This window comes from Mesoplodon densirostris, chromosome 6 (genome assembly GCF_025265405.1).
Source record: "Mesoplodon densirostris isolate mMesDen1 chromosome 6, mMesDen1 primary haplotype, whole genome shotgun sequence".
Taxonomy (NCBI): Eukaryota; Metazoa; Chordata; class Mammalia; order Artiodactyla; family Ziphiidae; genus Mesoplodon; species Mesoplodon densirostris.
This window is the reverse complement of record NC_082666.1, coordinates 2,450,625-2,477,566: the sequence shown is the minus strand read 5'-3', so window position 1 is coordinate 2,477,566 and position 26,942 is coordinate 2,450,625. Positions and strand designations below refer to the sequence as shown.

The window sequence follows — 26,942 nt, the reverse complement described above, 5'->3', positions numbered from 1 at the left end:
TTCTTCTTATAATTATGAGGCTCTTCTAACTGGGGAGGGATGCCAGGTGAGCCCTGCAGGCTACTGGGAGGCCACCGAGGAGGAGGGAGGCTGGTCACCCATCCTCCGAGTCCCTACCTGGATTCGAGATGACCCAAGGGAGCAGGGGGCCTGGACCCCACTGCCTTGCTCACCTTCTGCCTCGGGTCCCAAAGGGCTGTGGAGCCAACGTGGCAGAAATAACTTCTGTCTGGGGTTGAGACGGGAGTTGCCCCGGAGGGCGTGTTGGGTACAGGCTGGAGGGTTGGGTGTCCCTGCCCCAGGCTCCCCGCCACCCGCCCTGTGGCCCTGCAGCCCTGCAGCCCTGCAGCCCTTCCCCGCCACGCACACTGCCCCCCTTTTGCCCCCACCGTGGTCTCCCCTGGACCCAGCCAGAGCCTGAAGCGTATGAGGCCCTCAGTACATGTGGACAAATGCACAGTGCACACATGACGTGGGTGGGTGGCAGGAGGACGGCCAGAAGGTGACAGCGCAGGAGCCCTGGGTCTCACTTGCACAGAGCCCTCTGTGCCCCAGGCAGCCCCGACTCTCTCCCCAGCTCCCTGTGGTGCTCAAGCTGAGTCCCCATGGCCTTGCTGAGCCGAGCCCTGCGTGTGGCCGCCACCTGTCCTCGCCGGAGCCCTGCCCAGGGCCTGGGGCTGCGACTCCTGACCAGCGGGGCCCGGCCCACCCCTGAGAAGAGCGTGCCCTACCAGCAGACCCTGAAAGAGGCACGGGACCCCTGGGCAGGTGCCCAGGGCCCAAGCCGGCCCCTGCCCAGCACAGCCAATGTAGTGATCATCGGCGGGGGCAGCTTGGGCTGCCAGACCCTCTACCACCTGGCCAAGCTGGGCATGAGTGGGGCAGTGCTACTGGAGCGGGAGCGGCTGACCTCCGGGACCACCTGGCACACGGCGGGTAGGGGCTTGGGCACAAGCGGGGGCGGGAGGGACTGGACTCAGCCAGGGGCCAGCTCTGGGTTGGCACCCGGAGGCCTGTTAGAGGCAGCTGAGCTGGAGGGGGAGGACACGGGGAAAAGATGCGGGGTCCTTCTGAGGGTGAGCCTGCGTGCCCCCTGAGTCTCTGAAGAGCTGCGGAGGGGAGGAGGGAGCAGACGCTGACTGTGGGGTCCTGGGGGGCAGAGCTGAGACCAGAGCTGGGAGCCCAGGCAGCTGTCCATTCAAGGAGCAGAAGCCCTTTCCCTGGACGGAGCCACCCGGGAGGAGGGCCGTCCACGGGGTGTAGAGGATGGACGGGGAAGGGACCATCAGGGGTGATGCAGAGCGGGGTCCTCCATGGGCACCATGATTCTCAGCCAACTAACCAGTGGGCCTATAGTAAAAGCACCTACTGTGTGCATGTCCCCAGGGCAGCCAACCTTCTGCCTTAACCCTGCGTTAAGTTTGCCAGGCTCTGTGGGGAAAACACTCCCACTTTGGCCAATGTGAGCGTGATGTCGCTGGATGTGGAGCTGGGAAGAGGTTCAGGCACCCCGTGTCTTGAGAGCTGATACAGCCGGCCCTGCACGCCACTGCCCCTGCCCACCCACCGTCCTGTCTCGGCTGGGCCCACACAGCCTCTCCCCCACGGCTCCCTCTTCCCTGGCCTCCCACTCCCCAAACTCTGCTCGGAAGGGAGCAGCTTTGCTGGTGAAGAGGCTGCCTGTGGACTTCAGTCAGCCCTGGGCTGGGGTCCCGGCCCCATCACCGCCCGTCTTGTGATCCTGGGCACAGAACCGTTTGGTGCCGCCTTAATTTCACTATAAAATGGTCATGCCTGCCTCCCAGGACTGCTCTGTCCCCCGGTGATGGGCTCAGTACACACAAGGTGCTCCATAAATGGGAGCCTTGGGGATTGTCACGCTCCGAGCTGCCCACGGGCGATGTCCCGGAACTCAGTTGGACCCTGTCACTTCCCGCTTGTCAGCCTCTCGGGGCTCTCCATGGCCTGCAGAGACGCTCCCCGCCCACTGCCTGGTCCTCAGGAGCCCTGACCTGCTGGGAGGAGCCGGGGTGCAGCACCGCAGTGCTAGGGCTGATGGCGCCCCGCCCTTCCCCCTGCCAGGCCTGCTGTGGCAGCTGCGGCCCAGCGACGTGGAGGTGGAGCTTCTGGCCCACACGAGGCGCGTAGTGAGCCGCGACCTGGAGGAGGAGACGGGGCTGCACACGGGCTGGATCCAGAACGGGGGCCTGTTCATCGCGTCCAACCGGCAGCGTCTGGATGAGTACAAGAGGCTCATGTCGGTGGGTGCACCCCTGCCAGGGCGGGAACTCATGTCCTGGGTGCACGGCCGCCCGGGCGAGCCAGTCGTGTTGGTGTGTGCCCCCCTGCCGGTGGTGGGTGGGGCAGCGTAGCACAGGGAAGGAGCCCCGACAGATCTGGGTTCAAGCCCTGGTGCTGCCCTTGCTGGCCAGGCCACCTGGGCCAAGCGGCGTTGCCTCTGAGCCTTGGCAAACTCACCTTTAAAATGGGACCGTGTTGCGCAGCACCGTTTGCCGAGCCTCAAGGCAGGAGAGGCCCGATAAAAGGGAGTTATCAGCAGGCACGGTGCTCACAGGAGTCAGGATGAATGATGAGAAACTGCGCTACCCAGGAGGAAGGAGCACCCTTCTCCCGGCACCGCCGACGGGGCTGAGGGAACGCCATTGTGGGCGAGACGGCAGCGAAAGCCTTCCGCTGTGGAAGGCCCTCTGCTGGGGTGGAGAGTTGATTCCTCACCCAGAGCAGCCAGGCCCGGACCCCAAATTCCAGGGCGTGGCTGAGACTGGCTCCTCCAGCAGTTCATTCCTTATTGAGCACCAACTGAAGAGCGGCTCAGGGCCCAGCGAGCAGAGTGGACTGTGTGGGTAGCAGAGGTACCTTGTCACAGGGATGCCGAGTTCCTCTGGGTGCCCAGGCGGAAGCAGCGGCACCTGGCTTCATTAGAACGGGCTGGGTCTCTGGGGTTAGGAGGTGGCATCATTCTGCCTACTTCCCTCACCTCTTCCCCCCCGCCTTGCTCACTCATCAGCTGGGATGGAGGCTCCAAAGGTGCCCAGGCAACCTTTCAGCTCAGGTGCTGAGGTCTCTGCAGCTTTTCAATCCCACTGCTCGGAGAGAGAATCTGATTGGCTCGGCTCATCTCTAGTTGGGCGGAGCCTGTCCTGATGGATGTATGTCTGGGGGCATTTGATTGGCTGCCCTTGGGCCAATCAAATGCGTCGGGGGTGTGGTCTGTCACAGCCCGGGGCCTGGGACAGAGGACTGCAGCGGTGTCTCTCGTCTGGGGAGCTGGTCTGACCATCAAACCTGGTGGAAGCTCAAAATATCAGACCTATGGGGATTATTTTTATTTATGTTATATAGTAAATCCTTATGTGCCAGGGACTGGTCTAAGCTCTTTAAAGGTGTCAACCACATAAACCATGATCACTCCCATTCCCCCAGGTGACGTTAGCAACTTGCCCCAGGTCACATGGCTCATGTTAGAGCTGGATGGGGGAGGCGGGAGGGCCCCAGAGCCTGCTTCCGAGCACTACCCGGGCTCCTTACTCTTCCTCGGAGCTGGCCCGAGGGATGGGGGCCGCTGGGGCACGGTGGCCGGCTAAGGGTTCCTGGGGGACACAGGGTCCGAACTGACCCTTGGAGGCCCAGACGGGAAGGAGAGTGGCCACGGGGGTCTGCTCCCCGAGGGCTCAGTTACTTTCCTCTGGGTCCCCCAGTTGGGCAAGGCCTATGGCGTGGAGTCCCACGTGCTGAGCCCGGCAGAGACCAAGGCACTGTATCCGCTGATGAACGTGGATGACCTCTACGGGACCCTGTACGTGCCGCATGACGGCACCATGGACCCCGCCGGCACCTGTACCGCCCTCACCAGGGCCGCCGCTGCCCGGGGAGCTCAGGTACAATGGCCTTCCGGCCCTGGGTCCCCTGCTTCCAGCCCACCCCTCCTGCCTAAGAACCCCAAGACCAGAAGGCAAGAGAACACGTGCCGTTCTCTCTGCTCCACATAGGACCTGAGCCTCTAATCCGATCCTGCAGAGGCCGGCCGGCCTCAGGTTTGTCCCCCATGTCAGCTCTCCTCCCTTCCCCGAGGTCTGGCCCTGCTGGAAGAGTGAACCCGCCCCAAATCTCTTCTTGTAATTTTTATCTTCTTTTGTCTCGAATCCACACGTAGTTGTAGGAAAGATTAGAAAAGACAAATAAGCAAGAAAGAAGAAATGAGGATCACCCCGAGGTAACCAATGTTGACATTGTAGTTTTACTGCAAGTAATTTTCTATAAAGATGTATATGTAAATCAAATGGAGCCAAACTGCACTGTATGTGATCTTTTTACCGCAAGCATCTATCAGTCAAATGAGCCCTCCTTTTCTTTTTTTTCAAAAAAAGCCTCTGTCTGGGGGGACAAGTTTTCCAAGTCAAGGAACACGTGGAGTTAGTTTCCACCCTGTGGTCACCCCATTTCCCAAGTGGGGTCACATGAAGCCTGCCTGAGCAGAAGCAGGTGTCCCGGGTACCGCCTGGGCTGGCGGTAGGAGAGGGTAGGTGGTCAGTGCTCAGAGCGCCCACACGGCTTTGGAAGCAGCTCTTCTCGCTCCCAGGTCATCGAGAACTGCCCGGTGACCGGCATCAGTGTGCGGACGGATGATTTTGGGGTGCGGCGGGTCGAGGCTGTGGAGACAGAACACGGCTCCATCCAGACGCCCTGCGTGGTCAACTGTGCAGGTGGGAACACGTTTCTTCGGGGCTCCCGAGTGGCCACCCTGGCTGCTCCCTAAACCTGGCCTTTCTTAGGGGTGGGGGCCCAGGCGTGACCTGGGGAGTCACTGGCATGGCAGACAGGCCTGCAGAGCCGCCCAGCTGGCTGGCCCCCGCCAGGTGCCAGCAGAGCTGAGCTGTCTGTGCTCTGCCTGCAGGAGTGTGGGCAGGCGCCGTGGGCCGGATGGCTGGCGTCAAGGTCCCGCTGGTGGCCATGCACCATGCCTACGTCGTCACCGAGCGCATTGAAGGTATCCAGGTGAGTAGACAGCCCCAGGCACCAAGTGGGTGGTGCAGGGACCTGGCTGTGAAGCCCAACAGTTGTAGCTTCCTTTATCACCCTGAGCGTCAGTGGCCTCATCTGTGAAATGGGACTCCTCAGGACTGGAGGTTTTGGGAGGCCTGAGAATGAAATGAAGTAGCACAGGCATAACCCGAGGGTCCTGACCCCCTTTGCCTTCGGAGCATGGCTTCTCATTGATGCCCAAGCCCGTCCTGCGTGGTGCTGCCAGTCTGGCTTTTGCCATGTTCTGTGCCCCAGGTGTTTCTGGGAACCTCTGAATGTTCGCATGCTCCCAGATGTGCTCTGGGTGCCAGTCTCAGAGAGCATTGATCCCCGGCCCTCAGAACCTCCCAGGGAGCCCTGGAGACACCTCTGAAAGAGGAGGCGGCGGGGGGAGGGGAGCTGTGCGCCCCCTGCCCTCTCCCCTCTCCTCCCTTTCTGTCTCCCCTCTCCTCCCTTTCTTTTTTTCTTTTTCTTTTTCTTTTTTTTTTGCGGTACGCGGGCCTCTCACTGTTGTGGCCTCTCCCGTTGCGGAGCACAGGCTCCGGACGCGCAGGCTCAGCGGCCATGGCTCACGGGCCCAGCCGCTCCGCGGCATGTGGGATCTTCCCGGACCGGGGCACGAACCCACGTCCCCTGCATCAGCAGGCGGACTCTCAACCACTGCGCCACCAGGGAAGCCCTCTCCTCCCTTTCTGTCTCCCCTCTCCTGTGCTGGTGGCTGGTGGCTTCCTGTCCCCTTGTCACTGACCACTCCTCTTGCCCTCCAGCCTTGTCTCTCTCCCTCCCTCCCTCCATCCGTTATCCCTCCACTCCTTTCCTTCCCTCTGTTCCTCTTGCCGTCCCTCCATCCGTTCACCCCTCCTCCGATCCCTCCCTCCCTCCAGCCCTTCATCCATCCATTGGTTCATCTATTTATCCATCCATCCATCTGTCCGTCCTTCCTCTCATGTGTCCATCCAGCCATCACCCCCTCTACCCATCCATCTCTCCCTTCACCCATTCCTCCGTCATCCATCCGTTTATTCATCCATCTAACCCTCCCTCCCCACCCCTCTCTGCATCAAACATCGACTGGATAAGCTCTGTGCTCCAAGCCCTCATCTAGAAACTGGGACTATAACAGGCGTAAGAACCTAGTTCTTGCCCAGGTGAGCTGGGGGAAGGCTACAAACAAGTAAAGGTATTATTTATTTTAAAGCAGGCTGACAGGGGCTCCCGGGGGCGAGCACAGGGGCTATAGGGACTCCCAGCCTATGGACCAGGGAGGTGCCCTGGCGGAGGCCGCGTCTGAAGGGTCTTCTGAGGCATCTGAAGGGTGGCAGAGAAAGAACGAGGGGGAGAAGGGGAGGACGCAGAGCATGGCAGCCGGGGAACTGCAGGCCGTTCAGAGACGCAGGCCTGAGGGTGTGGGTGTGGGGAGAGTGTGAGAGACCAGACTGACCTCGTTTAGGGTCAGGCTCCAGCAAAGAGGGTCCTGGGAGCCTCGTCGCTGCCCTGCACAAGCCTGGCTTCCCTCTGGTCACCAGGCTGGCCGCTGGGTGGACCCAGTGGTGGAGGGGTGAGGGGAACTGGCACGGGGCCGGGGTCTCCACTGCTCTTGCCCCCCGACACACACACACAAGGTTCCCCCGTTCGTGGAAGAGTTTAATACAATCCAGCTCATTCCTCCCGAGGGCTGCTGTGTGCACTCCGGGTGGGGCTCTGGGGAAAGAGGCATCACTGCAGCTGTTGGTGTGAAGAGTCCCTGGCCCTGGTTCTGTGGGAAATATCCCCCGTGGCCGCCAGGGGTCGCCCTCAGGCCGCAGTGGGCTCTCGGGGGCTGGGCTAAAGCTGGGGACACGCTGGGGGCAGAGCTGGGCTGTGTCCATCCACAGAGCCCAAGACTGGGGTCTCACTCTCTCTGTGTCCTGATGCACATGATGCCCAGCTTTGAGGCAGCTTTCCGGGAGAAGCAGGGCAGAGTGGCCCCAGGGACCCGCACCCTGAATTTTAAGGTCAGAGCCAAGTTGGGGTTATTTATGTTACTCACAAAGAGTGCCCCCACCCAGCAGCCTGTGTGTTCTGGGAACCCCAGGCTGCGCTCCAGGAAAGGGCCACCAGCCCCAGAAACTCTGAGACTTTTGTAGGAGAAAAGAGGAGATCTGGGGCTGGGGGCCAACTTCCCCATGCTCCCCTCCACGTGGGGGGTCTGGGAGGCCAGCCCCTCCTGAGGCCACACCTGGGCAGCCTGAACCTGGGAGAAGAGCAGGCCTCTGACCCTGACCTCCCACGTGGTCTGATGCCATGGTGGGTCAGAAAACAAGCTCCTTTAGGCCAAGGCAGCTCCTGTAGTCAGGGCTCTGGGGCTCATGCTGGGAGGCCCCGGACACTTGGGCCTGTCTTCGGCTGCTCAGGAGGCTCCCTGGGTTGACAGTCTTGCAGCAGGACACCGACTGCCCAGATCTGGGCCTCATGGTGTTGGCCCCAGGCTGGCTACTGAGGGCTCAGGGCTTTGCCACCTGGACCACATGCCCTTTATCTTTCTTTATGGGTGGCCAGAGGGCTGTGCTGCCCTAGGGACCCCAGTTCTGAGAAGCCATCCCAGTCCTGGGTCCTAGCCGAATGCTGCCCCCAGCTCCTCTGAGACCTTGTCCTCTTCCTCTCTGGGCCTGGCCTCTGCGTCTGTCAAATATGGTAGCCCAGATGCTCCCTCATGGTCTGGCATCCCCACTATCTTCGACCCACTTTTGCAGAAACTGCTCTGTTGGGGCACAGAGCAATGGGAGAGGGCCCACGCTCAGGGTCTGCATCCCAACTCCCCCATTACCCAGCCAGGTGAGTCAAGGTGCCACCTGAGCCTCAGTTTCCTTCTCTGCAAAATGGGTAAAAATGGTAGCTACCTCTTAGGGCTGTGCTGAGGGAGGAACCGAGTGATGGGCTGAAGGGCTGAGCACAGTGCCTGGCACATAGCAGGTGCTCATTAGGTGAGGACCACGATGACCATAACTAAGGGCATGGGATGGTCCAGCCAGCTGGTGCTTCAGAGGAAGAGAGCAGGGAAGGCTGGAGCCATCGGGCGGGCTTCCTGGAGGAAGCAGCTGACAAGATTTGGATGGGGATGGGGCCAGGAGAAGCAGATGGAAGGAACGGGCTGAGATTAGGAGGCAGAGACACCAGTGGAATGGGCGTTACACCTATAGGGTGGGCTTCCGGAGGGAGGAAGCAGTGAGGGTACCCTTGGGGCTGAGCCTTGTGGCTGAGCTGAGCCTCTGCTGGCCACTCTGGGGCAGCTGGGGCCTTGCAAGGCAGGGAAATGGGGACACTGATCCTGCTGGACCAAAGCCAGGGGCTTCCCTGGCCACCAGGTGTCCCCGCTGTCCTGCTCTGTGGAGCGCTGGCATTCTGTTGGTTTTGTTTTTAGAGCAGTAGTGACAACAGAGGCGATGATATCTCTGTTGTTATTCCTGAAGTGCTGGGCTACTGAGAACTTCCCGTGCACCTCTGGCAACCAGCGCAGATGTTCTTAGCCCAGCTCTGCAGAGGAGCCAGGCGACTGGGAGACTCTGGAGGAGCAGGAGGGGCGTCTGCCGGTGTGTCCTCGAAGGCGGGGCGGAGGGGTCGCATCAGCTGTGTCCATCTCCAGGGCAGGGGCACCGGAAGAGGAAGCAGTTCCCCCAGTGCTGAGGGCCCCCGTGGGGGAGGGCCTCTTCCCACTCCGCTCACTTTCTAAAATGCTTTGGTTTTGTTTATCCGTTCACGTATTGGTTAAATCAGTAGTCAGTATAACAATGAGAACATTGTTAACTCCTGAGCAAATAGTGTCCAACTTTTCGTGTTTCCTGGAGTTATTAATAGCTTTTTTCTGGTTGTTCAGTTTCCTATGTAGCTGTGACTAATTCTTTATTCCTATCTATCTATCCATCTGTCTATCTATCTATCATCTATCTATCTCTATCATCTATCATCTATCTCTATCATCTATCTATCTCTATCATCTATCTATATCTATCTATCTGTCTATCTATCTCTATCATCTAGCTGTCGTTTATCTATCTATCTAACATTATCTTAGTCCTTAAAACCCCATACACATTATCAGTCCCCATTTCCCACCCCACCCTCAACTTAGGTAGTCACTAGTCTATTTTCTGTCTCTATGGATTTTCCTATTTTGGACTTTGAATGAAATGGAATCATACCATTTGTGGCCTTTATGTCTGGCTTGTTTCACTCTGCATGACATTGTCAAGGTTCATCCATGGGGTACATGTAGCAGAATTTCATTCCTTTTTATGGCTGAATAATTTACTCTTGTAAACCACAATTTATTTATACATTCATCTGTTGATGGACATATGGGTTGTTTTCACTTTTTGGCTATTGTGAATAATGCTGCAGTGAACATTCATGTACAAGGTTTTGTGTGGACATATGTTTTCCTTTCTCTTGGGTGGAAGTGGAATTGCTGAGTCATAGAGTAACTCTATGTTTAACTTTTGGAGGAACTGTCAGACTGTTTTCCAAGGAAGTGGGCTGTTTTACATTCTCATGAACAGCGTATGAAGGTTCTGACTTCTCCACATTCTCAGCAATATTTGTTATTGTCTCTCTTTTTGATTCTAGCCATCGTAGTGGGTGTGAAGTGGTATCTTGTGGCTTGAGTTGCATTTCCCTAATGGGTGATGATGCTGAGTGTCTTTTCATGTGCCTGTTGGCCATATGTATATCTTCTTTGGGGAAACCTCTGTTCAGATACTTTGCTCATTTTTAATTGGATTGTCATTCTATTGAACTATAAGAGTTCATATATTCTGGATACAAATTCCTCATCAGATTTATGAATTGCAAATATTTTCACCCATTTTGTGGGTTATCTTTTCACTCTCTTGTTGGTATTGTTGGCAGCGCAAAAGTTCTTAATTTTGATGAAGTAATTTCAACCTATGTAATTTTTTCTTTTGTCCCTTGTGCTTGTGGTACCATATTTAAGAAGGCATTTCCTAAACCAGGCCACAGAGATTTATTCCCGTATTTTCCTCTAAGAATTTTATAGTCTTAGCTCTTATAATACATTTGGAATTAAATTTTGTGTGTGGCATGAGGAAGGGGTCCAACTTCGTGCTTTTTTTTTTTTTTTTTTTTTGCGGTACGGGGGCCTCTCACTGTTGTGGCCTCTCCCGTTGCGGAGCACAGGCTCCAGACACGCAGGCTCAGCGGCCATGGCTCACGGGCCCAGCCGCTTCGCGGCACATGGGATCCTTCTGGACCGGGGCACGAACTCGTGTCTCCTGCATCGGCAGGCAGACTCTCAACCAGTGCGCCACCAGGGAAGCTCCAACTTCATGCTTTTGCAGGTGGCTATTCATGTGTTCCAGCACCATTTGCTGAAGATTATCCTTTTCCCCATTGAATTGCCTTGGCATCCTTGTGGAAAATCAATTGACCATAAGTGTGAGAGTTTATTTCTGGACTCTCAATTCTATTCTGTTGATCTATATATGTCTATCCTTATGTTTGTACCACTCTGTCTTGATTATATTAACCTTGTAGTAAGTTTTGAAATCAGAAGTGTAAGTCCCCCATGTTTGTTCTTCTCTTTTAAGATTGCTTTGAATATTCTGGGTCCCTTGCACTTCCATATGAATTTTAGGATCAGCTTGTCAACTTCTGCCAAGAAGCCAGCTGAGATTTTGGTGGGAGCTGTGTTGAATCTGTAGATCAGTTTTGGGGGTACTGTCATCCTAGCAATAGTAAGTCTTCATTTTGTAAACTTGAGAGGTCTTTCCATGATTTACATCTTCTTTAATTTCTTTCGAAGACATTTTCTAGTTTTTAGAGTACAAGTTTCGCACTTCTTTTGTTAACTTTATTTGTAAGCATTTTATTATTTTTGATATCGTAAACCGAATTATTTTCCTAATTTCATTTTTGATTGTTCACTGCTGGTATATAGAAATACAGTGGTTTTTGTCTGTTTGTTGTATATTGACCTCGTATCCTGCAACCTTGTTGAACTATTTTATAAGTTATAATAGTTTTTAGTGGGGTTGTTAGGATTTTCTCTATGTAAGGTCATGTCATCTGCACATAGAGATACTTTTACTTTTTTCCCTCTGGATGCCTTTAATTACTCTTTCTCGCCTGATTCCTGCCCTGGCCAGGACCTCTTGTACAATGTTGAATCGCAGTGGTAACAGTGGACCTCCTTCTCTTGGCCTGGTCTTAGAGGAAAAACTGCAAATAAGTATGCATTTGCTGTGGGTGTTTCTCAGATCCTCTTTATCAGGAAGTTCCCGTCTATTCCTAGACATTGGGTGTTTTTATCATGGAAGTGTTTTATCTGTCAAACGCTTTTTTTTGCATCTATTGAAATAATTAGTGGTTTTTGTTCTTTATTGATAATGGTATATTACACAGATTTTCAGATGTTAAACCAACCTTGCATTCCCGGGATAAATCCCATTTGGTCATGGTATATAATCCTTTTTCTATGTTGCTGGATTCAGTTTCCTAGTATTTTGTCAAGGCTATTTGCATCTATATTCATAACTGTCACAATTTTCCCCCAAACATCTCAACAGATCTGTCAAACACCTATCAGGAATATTTTCTGCATACTCATACATGGCAGAGAAATCACATAAAGTCTGTAAGTCCCATTCCCCTCCCCTGAAGGAGTCCTCCCGCTGCCTTCTGATCTTCTCCATCAGCCTCTGATCAGCTGTTACCCTGGGACCTTCCTCACCCATCTTCTGTTTGGATCTGCTGCTCTCTGGATCCATGGCATGGTCTCTGGCCACTTACTGAGAAGGGTAACTGGAAAGGAAACGTTTTTGTGGACGTGAATGTCTGAAGAAAATCTTTATTCTTTCTTACAGTCGGTTGATGAATTGACTGGGTCAAGAATTCTGTATTTAAAATCATCTTTCAGAAGTTTGAGGACTTTGCTCCAGGTCTTCAGCCTCCAGGAATGCTGTTTCTTTGTTTAGGACCCACCTGTTCACCTGATGTTCCATCCTGATGTGGCTTTGGTGCAGGCCTGGTCCAGTCCCAGGGCTTAGTGGGCACCTGTGGGCCCTTCAATACTGAGATTCACGATTTTCAGTCAGAGAAATCATCTTGGAGTTTTGCTTTGACTTTCCTTCTACTCCATTTTCTCTTCCTGGAACCCCTGTAAGGTGGACGTCAGACCTTCAGGATTGACCTTCTAATTTTCTTATTTTTTCCCTTTCCTGATTTCCATGCCTTAATCTGTTTTAGCCTAATATCTGGAAGATGTCCTTGGCCTTATCCAGTCCTTCTGTCGAATGCCCTTCTCTTTGGTGAGGGTCCTCCATGTCAGCGTCCGGAGTCTTCCCCAGACCACTCAGTGTCTCCACAGAAGACTCTCCAATCTGTTGTTGAGGGGGGATGGCAGCCCCCTCCTCACCTCCCTGGAGCCTGGAGCCCCTGGGGACCCATTTCTCCAGAGACAGACCTCAGGGCCCCTGCAGGGTAGGGCCAGGCCCTGGGCTGCGCGCGGCGGGGATGGAACGGATCTGGGTCCAATTGCTTTGAAGAGACCCTAGTCCAACTTCCTGTTCATGTACACGCACATACTCTCTCTCACACTCACACACACGTGCACACTCACACACATGCGTGCGTGCACACATACACGCTCGGCCCACCGCCCCCTGCAGAGGGACCTGGGGTTGCCCTAGGCTAGGTCTTTGCAGCTTGGAAGGGACTGGACAGAGGCTGGCAAACGGTCTCCCCTCCTCCAGCCCTGAGCTAAGGCACCGGCCCTCCCCCATCCACTCTGCACCCTCCAGTGTTGGTTGAGATCCCCCGTCTGCTGTGTTCTGTGGGTTAGCCTTTTTTCTTCCCTCCCTCCCTCCTTCCATCTTTGCTGCTATTTTATGGGGTTTCAATGGGGTGGTTTGTCCACTGAGTGACCCGAGGCCCCAGGTCCACCCTGTCCTCAGGGTCCTACAACGGGGAGGTGGCACCGTGGGCCCAGCTTGGGTCTGTGACCCTGACCCCGAGGCCCCTGTGCTCCACCTTGCAGAACATGCCCAATGTCCGTGACCACGACGCCTCCATCTACCTCCGCCTCCAAGGGGACGCCTTGTCCGTGGGCGGCTACGAGGCCAACCCCATCTTCTGGGAGGAGGTGAGACACCAGGGCTCGAGGGAGGGGTCGGGGCTGAGTCTCAGCGTGGAGGAGCCTTCTTCCGGAGACTGTCCCCCCAGAGCTCCCCCGACCCTGGGTGCTTAGCTGAGAAATGGCAGGTCCCCCATCCCACAAGGTCAAGCCCATTTTTTCCAACCCCTGAAGAACCTGGCACACAGGCAGATCCAGACTCGGGGCAGGTGGAGGGCTTGCCTCAAAGCATCAATCGTCAGAGGCTGCAAAGTGTGAAATAATGAGTTTAGAAGATTATGAAAGCATCGAAGCCCTCTGTCCATCAACAAACAATCCCATGCCCTCCCCCGCCCCCCGTGGTTGCAGCTGTATCTATCTCCCTCCGGCCTGGGCTGCTCTCCTGGCAGCTCCAGGGGTTCATGCAGGGCCAGCGGCCCCCTCAGCACCCCCAGCCCCCTCGAGCATGTACGGACCACCCCAGCTCCCGTACTCGTGCATTTAGTCTACACATTGAACAGCAAAATGAGTCCTTTCAGCCAGATACTGTTTAACTTTGGGGAGAAAGAGGGAGACCAAGATAAGAGCCCCTGTCCCCAGAGGCCTCTATTCTGGTGGGGAGACACACAGTAAATAAGCAAAGAAGTAATGCAATTTGGGATGGTGGTCTGTGCCCTGAGTGAAGTTAGCAGGTTAAGGATAAGCCTAGCGAGACTGGCGTGGAAGGATGTCCTTCGGACTGTGGCCGGGCAGGGCTCCCTGAGGAGCTGACATCGAGCAGAGAGCCCTGCAGACAGAAGGCGGGGGAGGGGCTGCCCCAGGTGGCGGTGAAGGCCCTGAGGTCAGATCAGGCTTGCTTTTCCCGAAGACCCGATGACCCGAAGGAAGGTCAGCGTGGCTGTGGGTTGGTGGTAGACGTGGGCAGGGTCTGCTCACGTAGGGCCGATCTGACTTAGGTGAATGGGGTGAAGGAGGGCGGGAAGCAGGTCAACCGGGCAGAGGCCAGGGCAACAATCAAGGGCAGAGCAGGTGGGCCTGGGTCGGGGCGGGAAGTGGGAGCAGGCGGGCCGCTGGGGGGTTGGGGGAGGGGAGACACACTGAGGGGACCAGCCCAGCGCTGTCACCACCTGATCGAGAGGCTGGCCAGGCCCTGCCTGGCTCTCACTCCCGTGGGGCGCTGTCACAGGGCAGGTTTCCTGCCCGCCTCCCCAGGTGTCGGACAAGTTTGCCTTTGGCCTCTTCGACCTGGACTGGGATGTGTTCACCCAGCACATTGAAGGCGCCATCAACCGGGTCCCCGTGCTGGAGAAAACGGGGATTAAGTCCACAGTCTGCGGCCCAGGTGAGTGAGGGGGCCTGGAGCTGGGGGTGGGCTGCCCCCTGAGGCTGGCCTGCGCCAGGCGCGCGCCGGCCACCCCTCCGTCCTGGGCCTCGGGTGCTGCGCTTGCTCTTCTCTGCGGGCAAAAGACGTGAGCTCGGTGAGGGCAGACGTTCGCCCACAGGCACACGGCCAGGCTTCCTCCCGCCCACCCCCGCGTGAGCCCCTCCCGAGGTCCCGCCGGGCTCAGTCCCTGCTTGACTTGTCCCTGGAACTTGGTGTTTTCATCCGTAAGATGGGATGAGCCCCCTCCCAGCACCTGGTGAGGCTGAGCAAGGAGAGGAGGGCCAAGCTCCTTCCTGATGCCGTTCTCACAGGCCTGCAGACCCCCGTTCCAGGTCAGCCTCACCCCCTTTGCCCTCTGCCCTCGGCAGCCAGGCCAGCAGGGCCGCATGCCCACACAGCACGGAAAGGCCCGAGCCGGTGCCTCCCCTCTGGCCCCTGGGAAAGCTGAGCTGCAGGAAGCTGGAGGGAAAGGGGGAGAACAGAGTGGCTCGGCTTCCAATGCCCCCCTTGGGTATGCATGGTGCAGCCCCTGACCCTGCCCGGCCGGCCGGTGCCCACGGGGATCGAACACCAGGCGGGGCGGACTCGGACCCCCAGCACTGACGCGTTTGGCCAAGGCCACTAGTTTTATTGTTCAGGGCCTGCCGGCCAGGCTAGACTTTGGACATTCAAACTGATGTGACTTGTCCCAGCACGGTCACTCACAGCTCAACACCGAGAGGTGACCGCTCGACGACGGAGCCTGAGAGAGGGCCATCCTGGGGTTGCCCAGGGAGCTCAGGGACCCCAGGGTGGGGGAGACCCAAACACACTGAGGGAGTGTCTAAAAGGCTGTGTGCAGATGGAGAAAGTTCTAGAATAGGATTCAAGCCTGGGGCAACGTCAGAGGGGACGTGGTGTGAAGGAGCTCACACAGCATCCGCCCAGCCCCTTCTGCTGGCTGAGCGCCTGCCTCGTGCCCGGGCACGTGGGGAGCGCAGCGGGGGAGCCTGTGTGGGAGGCTGGGCGGAGCTCCCAAAGCGGGAACCCAACGGGGAGGGCTCGGGGCAGGGGGGCAGCAGGTTCCCGTGTGACGGCACTGGGGTGCAGGGGTGAGGCTGCTGGCCTGGGGTCCTGGCAGACGGTGGCCTCTGGGCGTAGAGGGGCCCAAGCTGGCCCTGGGGCCCAGACGTTTCAGCTGCGGGGCTGAGGGCGGGAGGTACACAGGTCGGGGGAGCAGGGTGGACCACCCAGAGGGTGCCGTGGGGGGCTGCAGGGCCAGGGTTCCGGGCGGGCGAGACACGCCGCCCCATGCTGGTTCCAGCAGAATCACGTGGGCATCCCCCCTCCCTCCTGCACGGACGGGATCTCTTTAATCCTCAAGAAAGGCAAGAAACGAGTAGGATGCGCCTACCTAGGGGTGGAGAGAGGTTCCGAAAGACACAGTTGCCCAAAGAGGAAACTTTGTGTCTGAGGCTCTGAGTTCCTTGAGCCTCGGTGTCCGCATCTGTGAAATGGGTGACAGGCGGAGTAAGGTGAGGAAGCCACACATTAGGTTGCAGGGCAAGGCCCAGGCCAGCAAAAGGATGCCACTGGCCGGCCGGCAAAGCCATTCCTACAGGCCGAGCAGGGAGTGAGGGGCAGCCCAGGCCAGGGGAGGGGGTGGGTCCCGACACCCAGCCTGCGGACTGCTGGGGAGTCCAGCCCTCTTGGTTCCGGCACTCACGGTGTCTACACAGCCGCCAACAGCAACTGCTTTAATCTGTTCAGCTCATGAAAGGGCCTTTGGTGAGACGACAGCTTTCTGGGGAGAGGCAGCTGGGGTCCCCCGGCCAACCACAGGGTCTTGGGGCACAGGATGCGGGGTGAGGGCCGAGGGCTCACTGCCCCGGCAGCTTCCCGGGGCTGCGTGGGGCTGGCAGTGAGAAACCCAGGCCCGAAGCAATCCCAGGGGCACGGGGAGCATTCTCTCTTTAATTGGACTGGGGGTCATGGCCCCCAGGAAGCCCTACTGGGAGGGAGATGCATGTGGAGTCTGGTTTCCCGGCTGCGAGGGAGGCTCCGTGGGGACATCAGCACTTTTCCTCACCAGGGAGGACAGGCCGGTCAATGGCCCTCGGCCTCCAGAGCAGAGCAGGGAAGTCCCAGGCCCCCTTGACTCCGGGGAAGCTGGGGGCGGGGAGACCTCTCGCTCCAAGGTCGGGAGGTCAGAGCCAAGGTGGGGGCCCCTGTCCCGTGCATCCTGCATCCTCTCAAGTCATTTGTTAAACATCCAGGCGACCTTGACCCCCAAACTTCCCTCCTGCTGGCTTGCTGTAAGGCTGTTCAGAACGTTGTGCAAACATTTACGACACTCCCGAAGTGCTCACTGGGTCACCCCCGAGCATAACGACAGCCTCCCCATCACCGTCCCGGGAGCCGCCCCCCGCTTGCCCCTTGCAGCCCGACCTCCACACAGTCCCCAGGGAAGCCTCTGACGCCTCCTCACAGGGCTCTCGCCCCTCCTGACGCCGTGGCCTCCGAGGACTCACCCTAGGCCCTGCCCTCCTCTCCGCCCTGCTGCTTCCACCCTCCCCTGTGGCTGTTCGGAAGGATCCCCAGCTTCCCAGGGCTGGTGGCCTCCTTCAGCTCAGATGCTGAAGATCGGAGACCGGGGTCGGCGGTCACCAGCAGGGAGAAAGACGACGCTTGTGACCAGGGCACACAGCGGCTGAGAGCCCGGCTGGGAGCCAGGCAGCCCTGACCGGCGGCCCCAGTTCCTTGCTGCGCATCCTCCTCTGTGACCCGGGGTTACGATGGCGCCAGGGGGGTGGTTAGGAGCAGCCAGCCCTCCGGTCACTGCAGACCCAGTATCCCACTGTGTTTTCTTCCCAGGCTTTCCCTTTTCCCTTTATTTACCCGTTTGCACTCTCCCAGTCGGCTCCCCGAGGGTTGGGGCTTGTCTTGTTCGGAGCCACCTCCCATGGCCGAGTTCTGGGCACAAACAGGTAGGCTGCAACTATTTGCAGACCGACTAACTCACAGCCCTGTGAAGTAAATACCCTGATCCTGATTTTACAGATGAGGAAATCAAGGCTCCTCTGAGCCAAGGTCACACAGCTGGGAAGGGGTAAAGCAGGGTTTGAACCCAGGACTGTGGCTGCAAAGTCCAGCTCTTTATCATTATGCCCGAGGGTCCCTCTCCCTCCAATCTTGGCCTCTGCTCTTGGCACGCGGGCAGCAGACAGAAGCGAGAGACTCGGTCTCCTCTCCCAAAGAACTTATGATCCTTCATTCACTCAGTGAACATTTATCCAGCACCTACTGTTTGCTGGGCCCTGTGCTAGGCCTCGAGACACCGCACACAGTGAGCAAAGCCCAGCCCCTGCCCTCAAGGTACTCGTGGTCCAGTGGGCAAGAGTGCCCTGCAGTGACACAGCAGGAAGATGGTACGGTGACCGGGAGCCACATGCAGTGATGGGGGCTCAGGGAGCGGCCCCTCACCAGCAGGAGAATGGTGATAGTCACGAGACACACCAGGACCGCCCCCCCCCCCACAAGGCAGAACCCAGTTCAGGTCGTAAATGCTGAGGAACTCAGGGGAATGTGGCAGGAGCAATCAGGGAGGCTTCCTGGAGGAAGCAGCATTGAGCTGGGTCTTGATAGGGAGGGTCTGGATGAAGTAGGCACCTACACACCCCTGCCTCAATTACTGCCCTCTTGGGAGACACCATCCAGGAGCATGTGGCGGGGAGGGAGCTTCAGGCCTACCCCTCCCTTTCAGAGTCATTCACACCGGACCACAAGCCCCTGATGGGGGAGGCACCCGAGCTCCGAGGGTTCTTCCTGGGCTGCGGCTTCAACAGTGCAGGTAAGCGTGGGCAGCAGTGCGTCCCCGACTCCCTGGCATCCCTGCGAGTGAAGACAGCCAACTGGGCCTCTCCTTCAGTTCTCAGAGCCCGCCCCCCACCAGGTTGGGGCGCTGGGCCTGGGAGCACCGCAGCCCTGACAGGGGTGGAGATGGGACAAGCCTGCCGGGAGAGGGTGAGGTCCCGTTAGGAGGTGTGTGGCACCCCAGGTGTGAGATCCAGGGCTTAGGGGCTGATGCTGCCCATAGAGGTGGGAGGGGCACGGAACTGAGGTGCAGGGCCCTGGGGGCGGATTGCAGACCTGCGGCTGTGCTCCTGCCAGGAATGATGCTGGGAGGTGGCTGTGGGCAGGAGCTGGCCCATTGGATCATCCACGGGCGCCCGGAGAAGGACATGTACAGCTATGACATCAGGCAAGTGCCCGCTGGGACCCATGGGCAGGAGGTGGCTGCCCTAGGATGGGGTGGGGTGGGGTAAATATCCAGGGCTATTTAGAAAGGAGCCTTCCCTGAAATCCAGAGGGCTTCTTGGAAGAGGTGCCAGTAAGGGAAGAAAGGGAAGAAGCCTGCCAGCGGGGGGCGGTGCTGCAGGGTGCCTGGGTTTGGCAGATCCACGGCCCTCTACAGTTTCCAGGACCACTTGTCCCAGTGTCCTGCCTGACCCGCCTGACAGCTCTGGGATCAGCAGTGGGATCATATCATCCCACTTTGCAGATGGGGAGACTGAGGCCCGGGGAGCAGGAGGGACTGCACAGGCTGCCCAGGAAATGGGGCTGAATTGGTGGTCATTGTTAGGACATGTGCATATCTGGGAGACAGGCAGCCCTGAGCGAGATGTCCGCTGCATCCATCCTTCACTCACAGGGTGTCTGGAATCAGTCAGACCCTGTGCCGAGCACTTTCCTCTCTGTAACCTGGGGTGTGATGTATATGCTGTAAATGTCGCTGGGAGCAGTGAGCGTGTTTGTGTAGGTAAAACGCTCGGCATCAGGTCTGCACACGGAAATACTAAACAAAGCTGAGCGGAGCCCAGGGGGCACTGATGTCAGAGTTGGGAGGCGTCCTGGTTGCCCACTGACCTCTATGAGTCGGGACAGGGATGCAGGTGCCCCCAGGCAGGGTCTGGAGGGTGGCAATCGGTGGGGCTGGGGTCTGGCCCCCAGGTGGCAGTTCTGCACCCCGAGCTCTGCAGGTGGCAGTCAAGGCAGCGGCTTGGAGGGGCCTCTGTGGGTGTTCGGCCCGCTCCGCTGTGACTGGGGAGATCCCAGCTGCCCGGCAGGGCTGGAGGTGGTGCGGGTTCAGCTCAGCGCACCCCAGCTCCTTTGCTCACCTCGTGCCTGCCTGGCACGCTGGGAACCTTGCATCCACTGGGGAGGATGTCTGGCCCCCACAGAGACAGACATACCCTGAGATCCCCCCACCACTGCCGCCCCCTCCGTGGCGCCTGGCACAGCGTGGTCCGCTCTGGCGCCACCTTGGAGTCTGTCTGGGTCTGTGCCCACGTGCTCTCCCAAGAGGGGAATGTTCCAGAAATGATAAAGCTGCACGGGGCCTCAGGGATGGGCCAGTCCAAGCCCCTCCTGCTACAAACAGCAAAACAGAGGCGCCGTCACAAGAGGCATCTTGCCTGAAGTCACCCCGCGTGCGAGCCAGAGTGGGCAGGGACCCAGCTCCAGCCCTGCAGGGCTGTCTGCCGTCCGGCTTCCCTCGGGGGGTGAGGCCTCAGCACTGGAATCGGACGGACCAGGGCGCATCCTCGGCCTCTCCGAGTGGGCTCTCACCTCCGGGGCTGGCGGAGGCCCCTGGCATGAGTCTGAGCCTCGCTCCTCAGCCCCCTCTTCTCACAAGCTGTGACATTAGAGGGAGCGTCTTGTGGGCGGGTTTGTGAGTGGAAGGCAGAGCTCCTGCCTCTGCCCAGGCCTGGCTGGGGCCTTGCGTCACAGGTTGGAAGGCAGAGGGCCCAGGGAGGGAGCCCCTGAGTGCTGGGGCCCAGTGGGTAGGGGTCGGGGCTGTGATCTGGGCCACCCGCCTTTCTGGCCCGGGCAATGCACCCAGGAGATGACTGGCTCATGGCATCAGGCCTGAGTGGTCACTGACGTGGGGCATCCGTGTCCACCCAGCACCTGCCCCCCCCATCCCCACTCACATACTGGACGGCTGCCACCACCGGACCAGCTGTGGCACCGGCACCCGGGGCCTCTCAGCACTGATGGGATGTTCTGCTTCCCTGGCCTGAGCGGGGCATGGAGACCCAGACCCCACAAGAGAGGCGGAGCCAGGAAATGAGCACACTGCGTCAGGGAGTCGCCAAAAAACCCGGACGAGGGAGCGCCAGCCTCGTCCCCCTGCTTAGACACTCGGAAGGTCGGAGCAGAACTCCGACCCATGTCACCTCCTTGTCTTACACGCGGAGGACGGGCTCGGGGAGAGAGGTGCCTGAGGAGGCAATCGGGGCCCAGGGCCAGGTCCAGGGCATGTCTGGACCCTGGCCTGCATGTGAGGCTCCCGGGGCTGGCCTGGCACCAGGTGCCCTCCAGGCCACAGCAGCTGCCTCACGGATGGTGGCGGTGGCACCCCCTTTGGACACCCAAACAGGTTCTCAGCTGTCCCGGCCCCCCACCAATTAGCCAGTTCTTCCTCCTCTCTGACCTTGGTTTCCCCATCTGTGAAATAGGAACAATGATCCACCCTCTCAGTGGAGTGCATTTGAGGCTCATGGTAGGGATGCGTCACCTCCCCCAGGGCCTGGCATAGGTGGGGCCCAGAGTACGGGCCGTTGTTTTTAAAGAAAGTTCTTGGGGTCCTGGCAACCAGGGAAGGAGAAGTCGCTCTTTGTTATGTCAGGAGGGTGGCTGGATGCCGGACCCCGGCTGCAGGCCCCTCTGCCCGCTTGTATGCAGGTGGAAAACGGCAGCTGGGTCCTTGTGGGCCACGGGGAGTGGTCCTTCCGCTGCTCACCCCTGTGTGCTGGGGCTGAGCTGAGTGCGCCCACCCCTGACACCCACAGGTGTGCACAGGGGTGAGCAGAGGGGCTGGTGGGGGCCTGTCTAGAGGGGCGGGGTGTGTCTGTGCAGGGGTCACCCAGCCCTGCCTCAGGCCCATCCCCCTCCCTGGTCCCTGCCACCCAGGGGGCCTGAGAGGACAACTGAGGCTCCACCTCCCCCCCTTGAGAGCCCCCCAGGAGCCCCACTCTCAGCGAGGCTGGGTGGGTGACCACGTCCCATCCCAGGAGCCACTGGGCCCCTGGTGCCAAGGGGGGTGAGTCTCCTGGCCTCCTCCCGCCCCGGCTCAGCCCCTCGCCAGCCTGCTCCCGCAGCCCCACGTGCTGCTGCTGGGACCCCTCCATGGCCCCCCTTCTTTCTGGAAGCTCCTGGCTCAGTGCAGCAGGTTCCTGTCGCGTGGACTGAGCCAAACCAGGAGCCCCACACCTGAGGCCGCTCTGAGGACTGCACGAGGGGTTCTTGCGGGTGGCCCTCAGCCCTGGGCCTGCCCTGGAAAAGGGCTCCTACACGACAGCAATCACTACGGATAATATCTGTCATGATAATTCCCACATCTGCAGCACCAGCCCCTGCCCAGATCAGAGCACCACGCCGACTAGCCCTGACAAGGCTCAGGCCAGGCCCCTGAGGACAGCAGCACTGATGGGGACACAGCCGGGGGGAGGTGGGCCCCAGAGGACACGTGAGGTGCCAACAGGTGGGGAGTGAAGGCGTGGGCGGGCGGGGGCCGCACTGAGCTGGGCGCCTTGGGGGGCTGTTCCTGGGGGGGCGCTGCAGGGCGCAGCGTGTAACGCAGCCCAGCACCTCTGGCCAGTCTGGGGACCAGACGGAAGGGCTGCTGGTTGGCCCTGGCTGTTCTCCCTTCGCGAAGGCTGGGGGAGGGGCCTCTCAGCTCAGCAGGAAATCGCGTGGGACCCGCGGGCGGAGTTGGACACCACCATGGGTGGGGTGGCTGCACCTGATGTCCCCCCAGCTGCCAGGGGACAAACGTGCAGGGATCGCGACCACACCACCCCTGGGAGCGGGGCCCCCAACACAGCTGGGACTTCTACCGCTCCTCCACGCCTCTTGGGGGTCTGACCTGAGAGGCCGTCACCTTCACCCCTTGCCTCCACTGAGGGGCACCGAGGAGAAGGGGGCGCTTCATCACATCTGCTGACCCTGAACTCCGAAGATCCCTCACGTTAGCTTCCACGAGATCATCGGGGCCTGTCCGGCCGAGGGCCCAGGCCGGGGGCAAGGAGCCCGGCTCACCCCACGCACGTCCCCAGCCTGAGGCCCTAAGCCTGCGGTGTCCACTCCCTGTGCCCAACAGCTGTGGGAGGTTGCAGGCGAGGAGGCTGAGCTCCCCAAGATTTGCGGGCTGCCCGAGGCCCCTCGGTGGGAGTAAACGGAGAGCCAGGAGCCCCCCTGATGCCTGAGCCATAGGGAGGACCCCCGTGGAGGGGACAAGGTCCCCGAGGCAGTGACAGGCCCCTCCACCCATGACAGGCGCTTCCACCACTCGCTCACGGACCACGGCCGCTGGATTCGAGAGCGCAGCCACGAGTCCTACTCCAGGAACTACGCGGTCGTCTTCCCCCATGACGAGCCCCTGGCTGGACGCAACATGAGGACAGACCCCCTGCACGAGGTGCCACGCCCCCACCCCTGCAGCGCCTGCTCTGTGCCGGCTGCCGGCGCTCTCGGGGAGGCCCAGATGTGCGGTGACAGAGTGCATGCAGCGCCCCCCAGCTGCAGGGCAGGTGTTGGCCCCTTCGCTCCCGGGCACTTACCGAGGGAATGTGCTTGGAGCACAGTGGGGGGTCGTGAGGGCCAGGTGCACCGGCAGGTGTGTGCAATCGCCCATCGGGAGGGCAGGGCCAGGCAGTGGCGTGCTAAGAAGACGTGCTCCTCCTGCTTGTGAGGCCTGCTTGGGATGTCTTTCCTCCCTGGCAAGCTTCTACTTATATGAAACCCACCGTCAGGTGCCCTTTCCTGGGGCCTGCCCCTGGGCACTCTCCCAGGTCGCTGACAACCCAGGTGCCTTCCCTGTGCTCCCATTACCACCCCCCCAACCCCAAGTCCATCTCCATCCCCCCTTCCTTGCTCCCATCTTGGGCTGCATGCTTCACTTACCTGTCTACGAGGACCCTGGCAACGGGGGCCGGGCCCCAGTCACTCTGAGCGCAGAGCCTGACTCTGGGTAGGTGCTCAGGGAATGTTTGTTGACTGGATGGCTGGGGTGGGAGGCAGGTGGGCAGGGCGAAGTGAGCAGGTAGCATTTAAGCAGAAGAAGGAGCCTCCTTCGTCTGGGGCTCCAGCGCCTGGGCCCCAGAGGGAGCTGGTGCCCACGCCACCTCCCCAGGACAGAGACATCCTTGGATCCCGGGCTGCCCTGTCCTCCAGCCTGGCCTAGAGGGCCAGCTGGGAATCTGGGGCCCCACATGGGCTTGGGTTCCCCCAGCCTGTCCCCGGGGCCTGCACCGTCCCCGCAGCTCAGCAGCCTCCCAAGGAGTGCAGGGCTCGCTGGATGACTCTCGGGTGGAAGATGGGCTCAGACACGTTGCTCACATGTGCACAGCTCTGCCCGGAGGGGGCTTGGCGGGTGCAGCAGCCCTGCCCCCGGGGAGGAATCTGCATTCACCCACGCCTCCACTTCCTCGTCAGCACCCTCCTGGTGACACTTCCCAGCCATTGACGGCTGACGTGTGTTTTGTTAAATAGAAGGGCCTGCTCTCCATTTTCCCTCCCAGGAAGGGTGATGCATCTCTGGTGGAGGTGTCTCCACGCTCACTGGAGGGGAGGGGCTTTGTGTCCTTGGCTGCCACCCCCTTGGACGTCCCGGGAGGACGCATCTGGGGTCACCAGTTGGCAGGTGACCAGGAGCGCCCACCCCCTCGAGGTGGTGGCCCACGGGGACGGGGAGACGCAGGCCGTCTTGGCCTCTGGTGCCCATCGGTCCTGGCACTTGAATGCCCGGCCAGACTCAGCTTCCGAAGCCCACTCCTCCTGGGCGCTGGTCTGGGTTGGCCCCAGGCACAGGCCCCTTCCAAACCTTAGAGCGGAGATTATTTTTTCCCCCCAGGCTAAATTTATTTTCAAAGAAATCTGCCACCATATTACTTTATTGTGTCTGCTCTAATTTTTTTTTTTTTTTTTTTGTGGTACGCGGGCCTCTCACTGCTGCGGCCTCTCCCGTTGCGGAGCACAGGCTCCGGACGCGCAGGCTCAGTGGCCATGGCTCACGGGCCCAGCCGCTCCGCAGCACGTGGGATCTTCCCGGACCAGGACACGAACCCGTGTCCCCTGCATCGGCAGGTGGACTCTCAACCACTGCGCCACCAGGGAAGCCCTGTTCTTCCTTTTTAAGGCTGAATAACATCCCATCGTGTGGATGGACCCCACTGGTCATCCATTCATCAGTTGATGGGCATCTGGGCTGTCCCCACCTCTTGGTGGTTGTGAACGCATGTGTGCACAGGCTTGTTTGAGTCCCTGGTGTCATTTCTCCTGGGTGTACACTTAGCTGTGGCATCGCTGGGTCCTTGGGTGTCCCAGACTGCTCTGGCTGTCATAACAGACACCACAGGCTGGGGGGCTCAAATTCGTCTCTCACAGTTCTGGAGGCGGGGCGGTCAGGGGCAAGGTGCCCACTGACTGGTTCCTGGTGAGGGCCCTCTTCGTTCCTGGCTTCGGGCGGCCGCCATCCCGCCGTGTCTGCTCCTGGCAGAGGGACAGCCCTGGGGGCTCCTCCTCCTAATAAGGCTTCGGACCCCACCCTGAGGGCCTCCTTTCACCCTCATTCCTTCCTCACAGGCCCCGTCTCCAAACACAGCCACACTGGGGGTTAGGGCTTCAGCACAGGAATTTGGGGGTGCAATTTGGTCCCTAAGAGAAGGTAATTCTACAGACGGGGGATTCTTGAGGCAGGCAGTGTGGGTGCTGGGAGGGCCACAGAGTTGGAGTCAGAGCCTGGGCTTGGGTCCTGGTTCCGAGTGCCGGGACCTCTTTGCCCGCCGCCCGCTGCGGTACTGGGTGGCGGATTCTCCCCTCCCTGCCCTGCTCTGCGCGTCCGGCCAGGCCTGAGCCTCTTCTCCCTCCACAACCAGGAACTCCTCGCACGAGGCTGCGTGTTCCAGGAGCGGCACGGCTGGGAGAGGCCGGGATGGTTCAGTCCCCATGGCGCGGCTCCGGTGAGTGGCCCCCCGGCTCCCAGCAGCCATGCCCCCGGCCTGGCCTGCACGCGGCCCCTGCCCACCGTCCCCACCACGTCCTCCCCAGCGGAGGTGGCTGTGTGTCTCCCTGTCCTTAGTGCTGTGGGGCGGGTGAGTCACCTGGCCTTCGGAGAAGCCGAGCCCCGGCCAGTCCGCCTGAGGTCGTGGGATGTCCCCACAGGCATCCCTCACCACCCACGGTGCCCGGCCTTCCACGGCCCACATGGGCCAGGGGCCAGGAGAGCTGGTGTTCCACAGAGGGGAGGCTACACACAAGACTCCCCAGGTTTACGGGAGAAATTAGAGTATCTTCTCGTAATTTTGTTCATATATTTTTGGCAACTGCAGCTGTGAATGCTAGTAGGAGGATTTAGCACAAAATTATGCATTCTGTGTGTGAGCTTGTAAGTTGGTATTTCACGGCATCCTGGCCTCTGGGTGCCCTCCTGGGGGCTGCCCAGCCCCACCCAGTGCCTCTCAGGGACCCGGGTCCTCAGAGAAAAGAGTCAAAACCGTCCTGCTTGTGAGACCCTCGGCCTGCGGTCTCTGGAGCAGGTGATGTGATGCTGAGGGGATGCTTTAATACAACCAGGGGGGATAGTATTTGATCCAGATTTGTACAAACTAAAACCCTTTTCCCGTTGCTATGTTTCACCAGTCCCCTTCCAGTGCCACCCATCTCCCATCTCCATAGCAGCTATGTGCCAAGGCAAGGTCCAGGGTGTGTCAGGTGAGGTGGGTGGAGGCCAGGGCTCCTGATGGCTTCTGCCTCTGCTTCTCTGGGGTCAGCAGAGAGGAGGGGCCTAGGTAGACCCCTCCTTGAGCAGGTCTCTGCAGAGCCCACTGCAGCCTGCCTGGTCTGCCCTGGAAGCCCCTCTCCCCCAGAATCCGTGGGCAAGGCGATGAGACCAGAGCAGGAATCGGCGACATACCCCTGGTCCCGAGATGGGCAGGCTGTGCCATCCCCACCCGGGAGCCATCCTGGGAGCCCAGGGCACTGGGTGACGAGACGTCCCCAAGTCCCTGACCCCTGGCCAGGCTACGGTGGGCTGGGATGTTCCTGCAGGGGACTCAGGGGCCAGGGGGAGCCACTTGGCGGGCCAGGGAGATGACTTCCTACAGAGATTCCTGTAAAGGCCCCTCCCTGGACGCCAGAGGTTGAGCTGGAGTGGGGTGGCGTAGGGGGTGTGCTTGGGAGAGCAAAGAGGCCTGACTCAGTCAGAATCTCACACTCGGCTCTCACCAGTGACAAGAGACTGGGCAGGGCTGGCCGTGCTGGTAGGCGGGAATTGGCGGGCTTGTTCACACCTTTCCAGGAGTGGCCGCAGAGTTAGGACGGAGGGGTGGGGGAGGAGGAGGGGCTCCATCCGCAGGAACAGGACCAGGC

General features: G+C 59.4%; 1 protein-coding gene across 1 annotated transcript in view; it reads left to right on the top strand.

Annotated features, from left to right (window-relative positions):
- Positions 1 to 605: 605 nt before the first annotated feature.
- Positions 606 to 26,942, top strand: part of SARDH (sarcosine dehydrogenase) — a 61,296-nt gene continuing 34,959 nt past the window's right edge. The window contains exons 1-11 of the mRNA XM_060101530.1: positions 606 to 936; positions 2,083 to 2,261; positions 3,720 to 3,899; positions 4,601 to 4,724; positions 4,916 to 5,016; positions 13,073 to 13,177; positions 14,360 to 14,489; positions 18,274 to 18,360; positions 18,681 to 18,771; positions 22,851 to 22,992; positions 25,451 to 25,534. Of these exons, the coding sequence (XP_059957513.1) occupies positions 606 to 936; positions 2,083 to 2,261; positions 3,720 to 3,899; positions 4,601 to 4,724; positions 4,916 to 5,016; positions 13,073 to 13,177; positions 14,360 to 14,489; positions 18,274 to 18,360; positions 18,681 to 18,771; positions 22,851 to 22,992; positions 25,451 to 25,534 (1,554 nt within the window). The remainder of the gene's footprint in view (positions 937 to 2,082; positions 2,262 to 3,719; positions 3,900 to 4,600; positions 4,725 to 4,915; positions 5,017 to 13,072; positions 13,178 to 14,359; positions 14,490 to 18,273; positions 18,361 to 18,680; positions 18,772 to 22,850; positions 22,993 to 25,450; positions 25,535 to 26,942) is intronic.